This window comes from Cinclus cinclus, chromosome 7 (genome assembly GCF_963662255.1).
Source record: "Cinclus cinclus chromosome 7, bCinCin1.1, whole genome shotgun sequence".
Lineage (NCBI taxonomy): Eukaryota > Metazoa > Chordata > Aves > Passeriformes > Cinclidae > Cinclus > Cinclus cinclus.
In genome coordinates, this window is record NC_085052.1 from 19,517,304 (window position 1) to 19,533,946 (window position 16,643).

Sequence of the window (16,643 nt, forward strand, 5' to 3'; positions counted from 1 at the left end):
AACTAAAATTTCACCATGTATATATCAAGCTGAGAATGAAGCATGAGCATGCTGCAGGTCTAATACTGATCTCTTGCCTCAATTCACTCTTCATCTTTGTAGCAATGCCATGCTCACTATTAACAAGTATTTCTAACACTTCACTTGCTACTGGTGCATGTTACATTGCAAATACCACCCTCCTGATTTAGCAACAAACTTCATTCTCCTTTCACCTGCCTTTTGTCATTCCTTCTCCTCAGATCTAAATCTAACCTTAACTCTTGATATCCTTGTTGGCCAAGATTCTACTTCTAGTTTTTACACAGAACTCAGGGAAAAAAAAAGAACAAAAGCAAGAACAGGACAGACTGTGTGGCACTTGTTGCACAGTGCTGCTATTTGAGGCATGCAGGAATGCTCCAGAACTTCCTAAAAACAGTATGATATTTAGTCAAATGGCTAATGACCCTGGCCAGCATGAAAACTAGTTCCTTACAACGTAAGTTCCTGCAGGTGCAGGATTTCCTCTACTCTTGTAGATATAAGTCAGCTGCAGTCAGCTTTTCTGATGCTGCCACCTCCTCAGTTTGGGTGCAAATTTAAGCACTGAACAAGCACCTTGCGTGTCGTGGAAACAATTCAGAAAGTTTCAGTACCAGGCCCTATTCAGTATTCTTCTTTGTAAATTTATCACTTTTAAGTTTTATTTTGGGCTATAATATTCCTTATGTCTTATATCTCTAGCATCAGATTTAACTTACGTAGAAGATAGCTGTATTCTTTAGTCTCTTCCTTTTTCTGCAACTTACTTCCTTCCAGCTACTACTAATTTTAAATGTCAATAAACCTTCCAGGTTCCATTACTGTTTCTCCTTCTCCTTCCATTTTCCAGGTAGAATTCTAACTCCCTGTATATGGCCTCAGTCTGTACTTCCCATTTAAACAAAGCTTGTGAAAATGTTATATCCCAGTGCAGTAAACCATTTGTGTAACTTTTCTTCACACAACAAGTTGTATTTGTTTGATGACTAATCCCCAGGTTTTAGCTGCGCTACAGTTTTCCTTGAGTGTGCTAATTAATAGATTCAGAATTACTTTGCTCCTTGTTATTTCATTCAAATATTGCAGCAGGAGTCTTCTAAATCACAGCTTCCGGCAAATATTTACATGACAAGCACACAGCTAAAAACAAAATTTTGCAGATTTCAAAATGTTTTACAATGCTTAGGGATCACAATCCTTTCAGGTCAAAATTACCAGCTCTCTCATCTTTGCCATTTACTGCTTCATAGGGTTCTATAAAGAATCTTTGATTCTTTCCAATTTCTAAAGTCTGAGCCTTAAATAGATGCATTTATTAAAGGATTAATTGGCAAATTACATCAGATAGTTTTGCCTACAAGCTATTATAGAAATAGCTGTATTTTCTCCTTTTTCAGTAACTTATACAGTAAGATCTGCAGACTTGTAGTTCATTGTACCAAACTACTTTCATTAGGAAGGAAACCTGGAAGCATTATGTGTTAAACCAAAAAAAGCCTGTTTCACACAATTTCAAAACAGAGCTTGCTTCTAGCTACTAAATCCTGTTGTTGTTATTTGCCAGGTTAAAAGTTACTTGCACCAGGATGCAAAATGGATTCAGCAAAATAGAGCTGAGCTACTGATACAGACTAACCATGTACCACTCCTTTTGCCCTCAGTCATGCTCCTGAGAAACACCTAACGTTTGAAATATTCTATCAGACAACACAACCTGACAATTTATTTACTGTTTCTAATCTCCCCTTTCATACAATACCAAATACCACCTCAACGCTAGCCCTTTCAAAAGAGCTTTCAAACAAGCACTTTTCCTCAGACACAAAATCTACTCTCTGCCATGGTCCTGTGTTTTGTTTTAACTTCCAAGATTCCATCTCAAGGGTCAGAAGATACAGGCCCATATGTAATCAGTTTGATGAACCTGTGCCATCTTTCAGAGACTGAGTCACAACAGCTTGTGACTGTTGTGACTATCGTTGACATTGTTTCCCAACAATGCAGACAGGCAAGCAAGAAGACTTACGTGATTTTTAAGGATTCTAAATCACTTAATTAGACTATAAATAATTCAGACTAGAATCCAAGTTTATTGGAGCTTTATAGGTGTTTTTTCTGTTGTGGTATTTCTCGGGATTTTGATTGGGTTTTTTGTACGTTTCGTTTCTCGTGATTTCTGGTTTGGTTTGTTTTTTAGGGTTTTTGGGGGGTGAGGTTGGTTTTTTTGGGGGGTGGGCTTAGTTTTAGGTTTTTTTTGTTGTTGTTGTTTTGTCTTTTGTTTGGTTGGTTTTGGTTTTTTGGGAGGCTTTTTTCTTTGGGGGGGGGTTTGAAGCTTTTCTGTATGGGTTTTTTTTTTTCAGGGACTGGAGAAGTGGGTGGGATGAGATGAGATTACCTAGTAGGTCTTTTCCATCTCATACCATCCAATGTCCACATTCTACACAAACAGGCATCCTTTTATTAGAATTACCTAGTAGGATTACATAGGACTACTTCTTATATAATTCTGCCCTCCCTCCTTTTTCTTTTGCCATCTTCTTTTGCTTCAAGGCAGCAAACTATTGCACAGCTTTAAAAATTTGCAGAAGCAAACAGAAATGCTTAATGAAAACATTTCACCAGTGTCAAGAGGCTGAATGCTGTTTTAACAAACAAACACTGAGTCTGGAAATTCTAAAACAATACATGTATCAAAGGACAGCAAAGTAACATATTTGCTTCAGGATTTTCTTTGAATTAAAAGGTAACAATCTCACATTTCCTTGCTTTTAATGACAGTATAATATGGTTTGACTTTGACTAAAGGAACTATTTCTAAATCTTGTTTTTACCTTCAATTCCAAGGCATTTCCCAGTTTCTCTAGAAAGCCTCACTAGATGTTAACACACTAATAGTTTAAACCTAACACTGCATTTTTTACTAAATGCAACAGCTAAATGGAATTTAATAGTCATTAACATATTCTGAATCTTACACATTCGCTAAAACTCTCCTTCCCTCTTCCATGCTCAGTGATATTAGAGTTACATTAGTTTTCTAATTATCAATGTCCTTGAGACTACATTAAGCTTGTACTTCTGATGGTGAAAATCCATTTGATGTTAGTATTTTAAAAATGTTCTTTAGAAATGAGAGAGGGAGCTCAGAGGTACTTTTTGTTCATCTTGGAATTCTGTACAGATTCAATTACATTTATCTGAGTTACCTTTGCATAAAGAAATGTCCACAAAATTATAGAAGAAAAAAATCATAGGACTCCAAATGCTTCCTTTGATAGATGGGGTTTTACAAATAAAACCCTAGCTAAGGTGAAAAAAAATGTAATACTACAAGATTCTTTTTAAAGGGTCCATGAGATCTCATTTTTTCTACAAGCCACCTTACCTGTACTCGTTTGTTTTTCCATAAGATACTGTAAGCCTCAAGAGAAAAGGGCAGGGGCCAATGATTAGTAATTAAAGTGATTATACTAAAACACGAGCTCATTCTAGATGCAGCATGGAACTGGTCAGCACACCAAGTAGCGTTCAAGACACAAAAGCATGCAGAGAGAACGCAGTCCACGATCCGAGTCCTGGTGACACCGAGGCAATCCAGTCATCTCATTTACCTACCTGCCTGCACTGCAACAACTAATGAAGGTTATTTGGTGAAATGCATTTATGCATCTTAGGCAACTATGAACAAAATCCACCCCAAAAACCTGTGAAAATTCAGAGTTATGTTCCTCTTCACTCCCGCAGCAGAACCCAATGTTTACCTAGAACACTTTCTACTGCAAAGGGAAACATTTCTTAGTCTATTCTTCTGCGCAACTCTGCGTAAATCTGCAAGCCTTGAGCCACTGCCTTTCAAACCATCCTCTTTGTATAACTATTTTGTCTTAGACACAGGACAAAAGAGTGGCATTTCTAAATGTTCTGTTCAACTCTGTTTGGACTAATTAACATTAATGGCAGACAAAATCAAGCTACATTAAGTTTATGAACCAACATGGAAAACTGAGAACAATCCTGTCTACGTTACTTTTTCAGGATTACTATGATAGATCCAAACCAAATAATCTGCATGCTACAGTATTTCTTTAGAAGTATTTTCTAGGGGCATTAGCAGAGACTAACATGTTTGTGTTAAAAAATCCCAGGTTTTTTTAACAAACAAAAATCAGCTTGGCCCAGTGTTTCCCCATTAGCATATACTGTGCTGGGACACATACTTAATTTCAGTAGAAACATGAACAAAAAATGTTGAAAGTATACAGCAGTTTCCTCAAAGAAAACTTTAGAAAGCATTGGACTCTGTGGCCCTCTACCAAGTAACACAGCTCAGAGATTCACCTTGACTAAAAAAGTTTTAAGGTAGGCTAGTTCAAAAGACTCCTCAGGTATGGAGGACCTATGTCTATAATTAAGATCAACAGGCAAGACACAACACTTCAGAGACAGATCTACACTTTTTATGTTTCCTCTTTTTAGGTTTCCACTGTCAAATCTTTCCCATGCCCTCACACTCCCTTCCCTCCAGAGGATGCTGTGATGGCGTCTTAAGCAGCACTCACCAAGACACTGAATGCTGCAGTAAAACAAGGGTCTCTCCCTCCCAAGCTGCCCCAGCTGCAGCCACAACACTGCAAAGCAACCATGGCATGCACTGTCTCCAAAAGCCATGCTGTGTCAAGTGAGTGGAAGGAGATTTGCTGCACACAACGTAACTATCTGTCAGGTAGTGTTTAGAAGAGAAGGAAGAGGGAAGTAAGGGAAGAAGGGAGAAGGGAGAGAGAGACCTTCAGGTTCTTAAAGATCAATACCCTCTCTAATTGGTTCAGGGCTTTGGGCTGTTCCCCACTACTTAGCTCCAGTTTGTTGAGGAGACCTGAAGAAATCTGTGAAAGATAGGCAAATGCATGGTTTAAACAAAGCAAAATAAACCCAAAGAGAAGAATAACCTGGAAGAGTGCAAGGCTGCAGGGCACACTGCTAGCATGCACAGTGAAGAGACAGTACAGGTTAACTGCACAGATCAGACACAAGACAGAGCATCACTTAACCGAGCTGGGAGCAGCCATCACTTGGTAAGGGCAGCCTTCCTAAATTCAGTCACCTTGCCTTTGCACCTTCTGTACACAGACCACGACAAAGCCTGACACCTGCTGTACATTAGCCTGATCTCCTTCAGCTTTCCATATGCCAGCCTACCATCATCACAAATCCTGTGACTTCTCCCACAGCAAGGGAAACAAGCAGTCATTAGTTCACTATACAGTAAGTAAAACCCTAGGCATTACTAGGCTTCAGATTCCTACAACCGAGCATTCAGTGTCTTAAAACACTGCTATATTGACTCTGAAATGCATGCTTACCCTATGCCGTCCCTTTTCTCAATTAATTGAAATAAAACCAGAGTGGAAGTTATAACCTGTATACTCAGTGTTAAGTTGAAAGGTGGTTATTTCTTCTCTAGCACTTTTCCCCATCCTGTTGTTCTCAACAGTAGAATCTATTACCTTTATTGACATTCTTCGTATGGCATATAAAGAATACAGAAGTATATATGGATTTCCTCAACAGGACCTCTCTTCAATAGGAAATTATTACATTAATAATCATATAAGGTCACATCGTGATATTTGAAATACTGAATCCAGCGGCTAAAAACCTCACTGTATTGATCAAGATGGTGGGGTTGAATAAATCCAGAACTTCCACCCTCAGAAAAATGCACATTCCGTTTAGGGAACAGGAGATAAAGAAAAGTCAACTTTGATTTGGCTGCTAATAGAGATGGTATTGATCATGTGAACTAAGGTGTTCACCACAGAATGCTGTCCCTTCTAGATGTCGCCAATACTTTTTCTACAAAAGCCAATTTCATGCTTTCATGCTGTTTCACCAGCCTAAAAAAAGTTTCCCTTCTACACAGGAGGAACTGAACAAAAATATATCCCAAGAGTACACTATCAGACTGTGGTAAATGAAAAATTATAAAAAAGAAGCTGGAGAGAGAGCAGAAGACAGCAAATAACCAGACAATGACACCATCAGGTCCCAGAACTTGCTGGGGTTTTCTCGCCCACAGCAGCTGATGGCTGTTCCCAGAATCCAGACTATCTCACTTAGGCAGTAGCATCATTAAAAAGACTTGCCACTGGACTATGTGGACTTAAACCCACAGAATTAATGAATCTATGTCCATTTATGCAGTTAAACATGCTCTTTCAGTGAACTGGGACTTGTAGAAATGAAGAAATACAAGTGTGAAAACAAACAGAATAGAGATGAGCGCAAGCCAAAGATAGGAGCAGAACTATCAACACAGAGCTGAGTCTTACCTTCTTCATGTTCGTTCCCATGTAGCTTTTAGGCTCTTCTTTAAACTGAGGCAACCTGAAATACAAAGGACAAGCCAAAATACATAAGCTTACACGGATTAACAATATGGGGAAAGAAACAAGCTGGTCTTTCCAGGCATGCTGCAGATACCAGAAAACCCAAATTAGGTTTTCTTCACATACAGAGACTCTCCTAATTTCTTTTCCTGCCAAAATCTGCCAAGGAAAAAAACCCACACAAGCATAGATGAGAGGTGCTTTGCACACTATTACTACTAATGGCTGCTTTTGTATATTGATTTTCCTGCCATGTAAAGACCATTCATTTTCCTTCAGTGTAAGTTTTCAGTAGTGGACAATTTACATTTGTTCAAAACAGGTTTCTCTGATGCTGCTAAAAACACCTGCTGAGTCAGTGTCATCCACACCAGGACTCTTGCAGGGTACATGTCATTACTAGTCATGACAACTCTTCTCTCTGAATTTGTAGAAACCTCAGCAATTATCCTGTGTTCTGCATCATAAAAACACAATTGTGGAGGGCAGCATTAAGTTGAATCTTTGGAGATAAGCAGTTCCCAGCTCAGAATGAGGAAGACTGCTTTCACCTGTGCTACCAAATGACAGCACATACAGCTCTACAATTCCACACTCCCTGCTCTCTCTTCTGTCTCTTTACTACAATTCTGTCTTTACTTGATGAGTAAAGCCTTGGAGCACGGCTGTTTCTTTTTCTGGAAAGTATCTCTATCCCAATGTCCACAGGCACAGATGGTGATGGTGTTTCCAAGCCTTATCAAGAAGGACAGAGGAGAGGATTACACAGTAAGTAATGAAAAAGTACTGAGTAAAATTTACATACACATTTGTAAAAAAAAAATAAATGTGGTCTCTCCTCTTTGAGGAGATTGATTCTGACTTTGCCCAACATTCATCCTGTGCACGATGCAGGGCACACAGAAGAGAAAAAAACTGAGATCCCACTGGAACTGTGTGACAATGGGAAAAAATATGATGCAACTGTGTTTCATAAGCTGTCAGTTTCATCAAAATCCTTTTCTACTGAAAGTGTATCTGTACCTGTAAAAATTTCCTTTTTATAATACTCAGAGAGAGTCTATGATTTTTTCACTATTTGGAGAAACAGTTCTGAAGTTAATTAACTTACTTGAGTTTTAAAGAAGTCATCTTAATTACCTGAAGGGTGCTGAAAAGGGCAGAACATTTGTCCAAGAAACACAATTTCAAGAGTTTTAGATGTTCTTTGATGTGTGAGGTCAAAGCTCTCAGCTTGAAATCCATGGATGGCTATTCAATACTATTTCTATTCTCTCTGCTAAAGAGAGCTATATTTTTTAGAGCACCTTTTTTTCAGTGAAGTTTGCATTCTCTGTCCTGAAACTGGTTCTCTATCCTAAAGCTCTTCATTACTTGGCTGTCCATCTCTCCTCAAAGGACACCTTAAACGAGGCAACCTTCCCTACCTCTGTCTCCCTGCAGTCTGACAGGGTCAGCCCTAGAGAAAAGTGCCAAATCCTTCATCCCCTTCCACCTCTAAATAATGACCATTTTGGATGATTTTTCTGAGGGCCCTTAAGTGGAAGTGTGGAATCTTTCTGTCCTTAGAGGGCCATCTCAGCAATGCTGAGGCAAACACAAGCAGGTTTACCTTGTGAAGAGCAGCTGCACCATGTCGACCAGAGTGTGCTCTGCAGATTTTCTCAATAACTCTGCGAAGACAAAAACAAATAACACAGGTGTCATTACTCAGTGTGATATTATCAAGAGGCTTCTTCAAGCAGACTCCCCTCCGAGTCTTGTTTACAGAGATTACCGCAAATTTATTAAAACCAGCTCCGACCCTGCGTTACTGCAAATGGTCACAGCATCACACGGTGGCGCTACACAGCTGGGGAAAAGAGCAGTCCAAACTTAAGACAGCGAACACCCTACACATTTTCCATGAAGTTGTAGAAACACACAATGATATAAAGCTCAGCAGCTTTCCATGGATGATGGATGCATGCTCTACAACAGAACTAGTTAATTCTGAGGAAACCTGACCAATTTCTTAAGGGCAGAAGTATGAACAAACCTACCACTGAGCCTCATTTCGAAGCATATGCGGAAACAGGACTGCATGATCTCACACACCGATTCATTGGTGAGGTGGGCTCCCACTGGGGTGAGCAGCAACGTCCTCAACACCTGCGAAGAACAGCACCCATATGTACCACACCGCAATGATACTTGCACGCATCCCCAAGAGCAGGTTGGTTTCCTCAAAAAAGACTGCCGTGAGCAGAAAACCTAAGGAGGTTTCTCTTGGAGTAATTTCAAACTGAATGCTGTGCACAAGAAGCCAATTAAGAGACAAGAACAATCTCCTGAACCACTTCTACAAGAGGCCCGATACACTACATGCTGCCCAATATTTAAATTCAGGAGCTAGATATCTGCTCAGAAGTACACAGACCAAAGATGTATACAGTCCATAGTTTTGTCTCTACAAAGAGTTTTTCTCAAAAATAAGTTTGAGAGCTCCGTATTCTTAATTTACCCCCTGAACACAGACCATGTACAAGGTAGCATTATCAACACTACCACATTATTATGTTCATAATTTTAAAATTATTTAATTTAAGCTTTTAACTATTTTCATTTGGAAAAGCTTTTACCACAGGTATATGGGCCATCTGTTTAAAAATAAAGCCTGTCACTAAGCTCCTACAGAGTCAAAACATTGTTCCCTCCTCTTCATCTCTATGTAACAGGATATGTTCCACAACAGGCAGCAACCATTATGGTAATTACCATTTCTCTCCTCTTACCTGTAGGATTTTCATCAAGACAACCTCATCGCTCGCATGATCTGTACCCACAAATCGAGCGTGAGTGACAGCATCTGCCATGTTCTCCATCCCCTCTGCTGTGCCCTCATGGCTGGGATCTGAATAACAGATAAAAATGTGTCAGGGAACAGCCATCTACATTCTACCACCTCTGTGGAGAGACATCTACGTGGAGATACTGTATGACCTTCAGCTTCCTCCATTTATATGACTTGCGGTGAGTTGACCCGACAGGAACATAACTTACCTCCCACTAACAGAAAAGCTTTATAACTGGGAGCTTTCAGAAAGCTATATCAAGAACCTACTTACATTTGCAAAAATACATAACTTAACAAAAGAAAATAATGACAATTCCACTATTATCAGTTCTCTGTGTTTTTTAGAAGTTAATCCCTAAGACTGTATCCTGTTCCCTATAATACAGCACCATCAGTATTAAATGCATTCAGTGCCTCCTTGGGAATAAAGAAAAAACAGCTCTTAAACATAGGGAACTTAAAATTTACTCTCATGAGAAGAAAATGTCAAACAGGTTCCACTAAATTGAGAAGGGAAAATTGTCTCTTGTCCTACATCCCCCTGAAGGAATGAGAGCTGGAAAGGAAGAGACCAGTAGCTTTCCCTAGAGAGAACAGCAGACAGACATAATCACAGTTTAGATATCAGAGCTGCAGGCCTCCCACTCCAATCATTCATCAAGACTCCTTCTCTCCATTTCAGTCTTTTGCAGCTACAAACAACGGTGCAGTTGGGAGAATGTTTAGGATGAGATTGTTGCTAGTAACTATATCTCATGCTACATTACAGTGGCTTCAGAAAAGCTGCCTCTGGCTTTGATTTCATTCTCACTTAGACAATATGACACTGGGCAAGAATCTTGATACCCTTCTACCTAAACAGTCATTAGGAAACAAAGGAGACAACCTAAACATTGCTTAATACCTCATTAATTGGCAGCGGGGCCTCTTGGAACTCCAGCAAGAATGATGTTGACAGAGGAACCAAGCAAGACCTTGTACGCTTTGCAGAGAAGCTTTGCAGATTCCCTCTTTGATTCCAGTAATGCTCACATCTAGGAAGGGCTATAAGCCCTTGGTATTAAAGAAAGCTGTCCTTATTGTGGTCCAGAGACAGCGGCCTCTACCACACTCTCATCCTGAGCGGATGCAGAGCAAGAAATTTCTCATAGCTGCATAAAATTGAAACGGCATCAGTGTACTTTAGAATCACATAGATATGCATAGGAACAGCACTTTGCCATTGCCATCTCTTACATATCCATATTAAGAACAGAGCTTGCTTGCTTTTGACATTGTTCACACACAAACAGAGAAATCTTGCATGGTTTAGAGCGAATTCCTCTCCTGGTTTGCCAGGCAAACTTCACTGAGCTATCAAGAAGGCTGCTCTAACACCAGTTGGTCACTTTTCACCTAGTTTAGCAGTAGCACAACAGGATACAAAACTGATATGGGGAAGCATTAGGTATGAGACCTGGCTGTCAAAAGCAGTCCTCTGCATACCTTCAATAATGGCTTATGATCCAGTGAGCAGATACTACTCTTCTACCAGAGGCAATAAAATCAGTCTTAGGTTGGTGTCTCATACACTCTTATTCATGGAGGTAATAGCTTAAGCCACCAATGGTGATATAGGCTCATTCTGAATTGCCTTAATTAAATTATGCAAACACCAGTGGTGTTACAATGCCAGCACCTTACATTAGCATTACTGTTAACCAACCTTGATAACCACAGTGGAAAGCAGCCCAGTGGGAATCAGGATGAAAAAGCAATTTGTTGGAGAAAAGGCTCCCACAATCAGGACAGAATCACTTCACTGTCACCTTTTCCAGTAGATGTGAGTTACTCTAGTCCTAGGGATATATTTAATTGTAGTTACAGATAAACAGTCTGTGTGAAAAGGAAATGCAAGCAAGTTGTGCACATGCTTCTTTAACAGATCTATGAGTACTGCTCCACTGTTCAAGCCCCTACCTCCAATACCTCTCTCCCAACACACATCACGCCTGACTACTTCAGTTCTGGCTCCCTGGAACAGCACTACAAATTCAGGTCAATTTGTAAAGCCTCTTGAGTTCAATTAAAAGCACAGATACTTCTACTTTACAGAAACAAGATACAGAAAAAAATCTTCATTCCCTTGTGAGAAAACAGTACAGAAAGATGTATCGATGCCTGCTCAGAATCACTAACAAGAAGTTTGAGTGAGCACAATAACAGTTGGAGAATTGCCATCTACAATGCAAAGATCTAGATACCCCCATCTAGATAAATACATTTCATATCAGGTGCAGTCTTACAACAGGTGGGCAAAAGAACAAAAATCAGAAAATCCAGGTTCTGAACCAGAGGTTAAAGCCAAGAAAGCCAGAAGCCTGCTCAGTAACACCTTTAATGGAACTAAAATCACCAAGGAGATAGAAAATTTAGAGGGAAGAACAAGCTTTAAACTCCTTAAACAGCAAGTCCTCTCACTGGAAGCTGAGCAACAGCTACTTACTTACAGATTTCAGAAACATCAGGGAAAGCTAACTTTAGAAATGGAGCCAGAAGCTGCTGTGGACAATAAAAAGAGCACATACCTTCTCTGAGGGAAATACAGAAAAACCCAATTCTGAAATTTAGCCATTAGTCCTACAGCTAAGGTTTGAGCTCATCCAGTAGGCTGACAGCTCACTTGCTACTGGAAACCTGCTGAGCAAGGAAATAACTAATCCGAGGGGATAAAAACCAGTGGCAGTTTAGTATTGCCACACAGTTTTCTAGTACTTCAGAAATTATTGTGTAATTTATCAACTAAAACTCTTGAAGAAGTACTTAGAGCTGAAGATAATCACTGTAAGGCAAACTATTCCTGCTAAAACACACACATGGTGGATATCAAGTAATTTTATCCAAGTAAGCTATGACTGCACACTATACCATTACTGAATTTGCAATTCAAACTACTAGAGATCAAAAGTCTTAAACTCTACTTAAGAATTATTATTTTCTATCTGGTTCTAAAACATACCCCTCAGCAACACTGGCCTAAAAACCACCTTCTGACATCCAGCAGAATTACAAAACAATGAGACTGCACAAGGATTAGCAATTAAATTCTTTGGAAATAGGAAAAGAAACCCGTTTTAAACAAAGATATATTTATCAGAGGAGTTTGGCCCTTTCACTGCACCCTGGTTTTCAACCCAGTATGTACAGCAAAAACCAACCACTCACAGAACAGACAAAGCTAATGTTATCTTTTTAAAAAGTGCTGGCTTCATCTGTCATTACGCAGCCCCAAAACACACTGTAAGTATCTGCCACACTGCAATTTCCCTACTATGGTTATGCCAGCATCCTTCTCTCTTGCTCTGTATAGTTTGAAACAGATTTATACATTAAGAACAGTTTTAAGCATTTCCTATGCCTAGGCAAACAGTCTTTAGACTACCTCTAGTCTCATATTACAAAAAGAAATTATAATACCAAAAACCTTTCATTTAACAACACAACCTAGCCAGATGTTCAGATAGCACCACTAATCCCAGCCTAACTGGTATCTGGAGCAGCACAAAGGACAAGGCTTCTCTGAATGTCACCTGAAGCATTAACGAAGGTCTTAGATTACAGGTTCTGCCCCAGAAAAAAAGCCATGCAGAGGGCCTTCCACTGTCTACTACAAAGAAACACAGTCACCAACAGGGATGCACTCTTGTTGGAGTGACCTGATTAATATTCTAAACAACAAGTAGCTAGAGAAAGGATACAAATTTTTAACCCCATTTTCCCCCGTTTCTGCCTCATATCAAGCATTTGCAGTCAGTTGCCTGTGCAGACATTTGCCTGGATATGTGATACAGATCATAAAAGCCCAGAAGAAGAGTCCAACCCTCACTGCAATTCTGAAAGTCATATACTTTGCATAATTGCTTAATCCTTCAGGGGGACATGTTCAACAGGCTTGTTTTTTTAAGATTTCTTTATTATCCTAGGAACTCTTGTCATTATTGCATCATTCTAGTTATATTTTTGCCACTTAATTATGTTGAATACTACCCACTAACTGAAGACTTCATACACTAGATTTTCATGAGACACATCTTTTTTTCCTGCAAGTCTCTATTTTTGCTCATTTTAGTTCTGTCTTTCCTGCAAAAGTGATTTGCACCAAGACAAAGTCCTTTCTTTCTCTAACTGCCTTCATGCTATCCCCAAAGAACTAAATATTTAAAACAACAGTACCAAAAATTCAAAGTGTTCCCTTACAATGCAAAGGAGAAAAAGAACTGAGAAATTTTAAGTCCGGGGGAAGGAAGACTGATAAAATTATTTTCCTCAAGTGAGACTATGTATAAATAAACACAGATAAAAGGTTTGTCATTCGCACAGGTATGATCACAAAGTACTAACAGAACTTACAGAGAAAAAGTGAGTACCACGAACAACAGGATGACACACTGATGGCAGACAGAAAGCCAACTAATGAGTTACAAGCCAGCTGAGCCACGGGAACTGACCACATGCACATAATTAGTCTTTCACAGATACAAAGGAGAATGTGCAAATTTGAAAGTTTCGGCAGCAGCAATACAGTCTCCACCATGACAACTGTGGAAAGTGAAGAGTAGAGACACACCACTGGACAAAGTCTGGGACTGGGCAAAAAAATCATCCTCACTCTAGAGCAGAAATATTAGTCCACAAGACTAAATAAATCCTGCTGTTTCTACATGTCACAACATTGTAATCTGAGCTGGTATTCTTCCTTCCCTGGCCCTTTTGCTTTGAGGGAATGAAAAAGCAGCTGGTGACCAGCAGAGTCCTGCAGCAGACCCCAAGCACACACAGCAGTCAGAGGAGACCAGAGGCTTTGGCTCTGTCTCCAGACACTGTACCATGAAAGATCAGTCAGTAAGATATTAAGAAACTGCAGATGCTGATTTCCCCAGTGCTAATGACAATTTTCTTATGGCATGTATCCTGGCCAAAGACACAGCTCACAGAGATGCATTTGGCTGGCATTTTGGTAAATCCCACGAAGCCACATAACATACCTATTAGTGCATATGAGAGGAATTTATTCACAGAGGTGAGTGCCAATCCAGTTATAGGGCCTGTAGTGTCTTCAGAACGGATTACTTCCAGAAAAGGCCGAAGAAAGACATTGGGTTCAATTTCAGATAGCTCTGTAAAATAAAAATTATTTTAAAAAGATAATTAGATGATTCATTAGGATTCATTTTCTCTAATATACAGCAAATTTCATCTCTGAGGGAAAAAAAGCCTGGTCTAGGTTAGTTTCAGTAGGCTGGTGGGAAGGTCAGGGTTGCTATTACATATACACACACACAAACACACATATAGGTATATGTGTGTATTTCAAAAGCAATGCTTTGTAAAGTTCACTTTCCTGCAATCTTCAAAACAGCTTTCTGGAGCCTTATAAAATCTGATTGTAGAAATACTCTGTAAACACCACAGAAGTCACTGCTGCCTAAATTATACTTTAACTCACTGGCAGGTTTTGTTGCATTTTCTTAATACTCTTGCAATTGTGGGAACCCATGAACTATATAGACCCTGCCCCACCTTCTGCCACCTCTATAACATCCTAGTAGAGATGAAACCCTGTGCTAACCACATGCAGAGTACAAATGTACAACCGGGTTCATCAGACCTCTTGCAGCTCTTTTCCTGAATACAAACTACATTTCTGCAACACTAAATGTTTGCTTGTCAAGGACAGGAAAACCCCACAAGGTAACCTAACTTAAAGACTCTTCTGTCTTGCTCTCAAAATAACTGTATAAGCGTCTCAACCAAACAATTACTAAGGGCACTCTTCTCTACTTGCTGTTTTGGCCAGCAAGGATCCCCTCTAAAGCTGCAGTACAAGAAGGCGCTGAGCTATTGAGCTGGAGAAAAAACAACTAATAAGCTTCCTGAACTTTCCAAGATGATCAAGGGATGCTTTGGGAATGGAAAAGAAATACAGAAGAGAATAACCAGAACTAGGGAAATTGACCAAGAAAAACAAACAAAAAGCCCAAACCAAAACAAAAACCAAACCAAACCAAATAAAACAGGAGGAACTGAGATAAGAGGAGCCCTGAGGGGGATTTAGGAGAACAAGCATTAAAAAGCAGGTGAAAGCAACCACAACACAGCCAGTACACAGATACAGAAGAATGCATTAAAAGTAACTTGAATAATTTTGAGACCAGAAAAATTTAAGTACAACCCTTGGCTCAACCTGCTGAAACCTACTTTTTATTCCTAATAAAAGTTAACAAGTCTAACAGTTAATAGTGTCACAGGATTACTGGTATTTATACCTTTAATCAAATAAACAAATATTGAACTTATGTTTTATGAGCTTCTTTGAGGCAGGGAGAAAAAAAAGACTGCAATTCCTGAATCTTTAGACAAGCTGCTGCTTTTCCATCTACCAACATAATTCAATTACTGTGCTGTGGGAGAAAACTCAAATCTCTTTATTCTGAGATATAAGTGAAATTCCATTTTATCACAGCATCTATTAAGAAGCCTTAAGTATGAAAGCAAAAACGTTTGTCAAAAAGTATGCTAACTTGTCAACTGTATCAAATTATGGCAAGGAAGCAAAGAAGGAAAAACTATACAGGGGCTTATGTTTTAGAAGTTAAGAGCACAGGGAAGAACACCAAAGTGATCCTAACTAAAGCAAAACTGCAATTAAAAATGGACTTTGGGAATCATTATGCCACCTCTTACATTTCAGCCACCAGCTCAAATAAGGCAACACCACTAACTTGTGAGAGGTTAAAAGGAATATGATGCTTGAACATTTTTGGCTTAAGAACGACTCCCCCGGTTTGTCAGATAATACGCTGGTGTAACATTACAATTGTGTCACCTTTCAACAGCACATGGAAATCCAGATGATCATAAGACATACTTACATTAATTTACATTTATGTGTGCTTTATAGAACACTTGACTGGTTACAGGCATTTGGACAGCATTAAATACAGTAAGATTACTAGGGATCAAAACTCAAATTCTTTTTTCCCAAAATTGATCCTTTCTAAAGACCAGACTATAATCCTGTCGATTCCTCCAGCCTCATTCAAACCAGTGAGTTCCCAAGACAAAAAAGATGCACTTGATTAGTAAGAAAAATGGGACTTCAGCAGATGTACATCACTGCATGGTAGAATGAGACGATGAAGACTCATTTGGTAGCAGAGGATGCATAGGGCATCACACTCTCCATTAATACATCTTTTGGGATAACAAATAGATATTTTCTTTACAGGAATAGGGGGAATATCAGGTTTATAATTTCAATTAGATTTGTAAATCTTAATGTCATTACAGATCAGATTCCCATGCAGTCTAACTGAAATTTGCAACTTGCATGAAGATCACAAAACAGCTTCTCATAA

General features: G+C 39.3%; 1 protein-coding gene across 3 annotated transcripts in view; it reads right to left on the bottom strand.

Annotated features, from left to right (window-relative positions):
• Positions 1-16,643, bottom strand: part of GBF1 (golgi brefeldin A resistant guanine nucleotide exchange factor 1) — a 102,380-nt gene that overhangs the window by 28,366 nt on the left and 57,371 nt on the right. The window contains exons 4-9 of one of the 3 annotated variants that reach the window (XM_062496716.1): positions 14,271-14,402; positions 9,185-9,303; positions 8,453-8,561; positions 8,023-8,083; positions 6,354-6,408; positions 4,809-4,907 (exon numbers count right to left, since the gene is read on the bottom strand). In XM_062496716.1, coding sequence (XP_062352700.1) covers positions 4,809-4,907; positions 6,354-6,408; positions 8,023-8,083; positions 8,453-8,561; positions 9,185-9,303; positions 14,271-14,402 — 575 coding nt within the window. Of the gene's footprint in view, positions 1-4,808; positions 4,908-6,353; positions 6,409-8,022; positions 8,084-8,452; positions 8,562-9,184; positions 9,304-14,270; positions 14,403-16,643 lie in introns of those variants that run through there. The other 2 variants (XM_062496717.1, XM_062496718.1) reach the window with 2 other exon arrangements.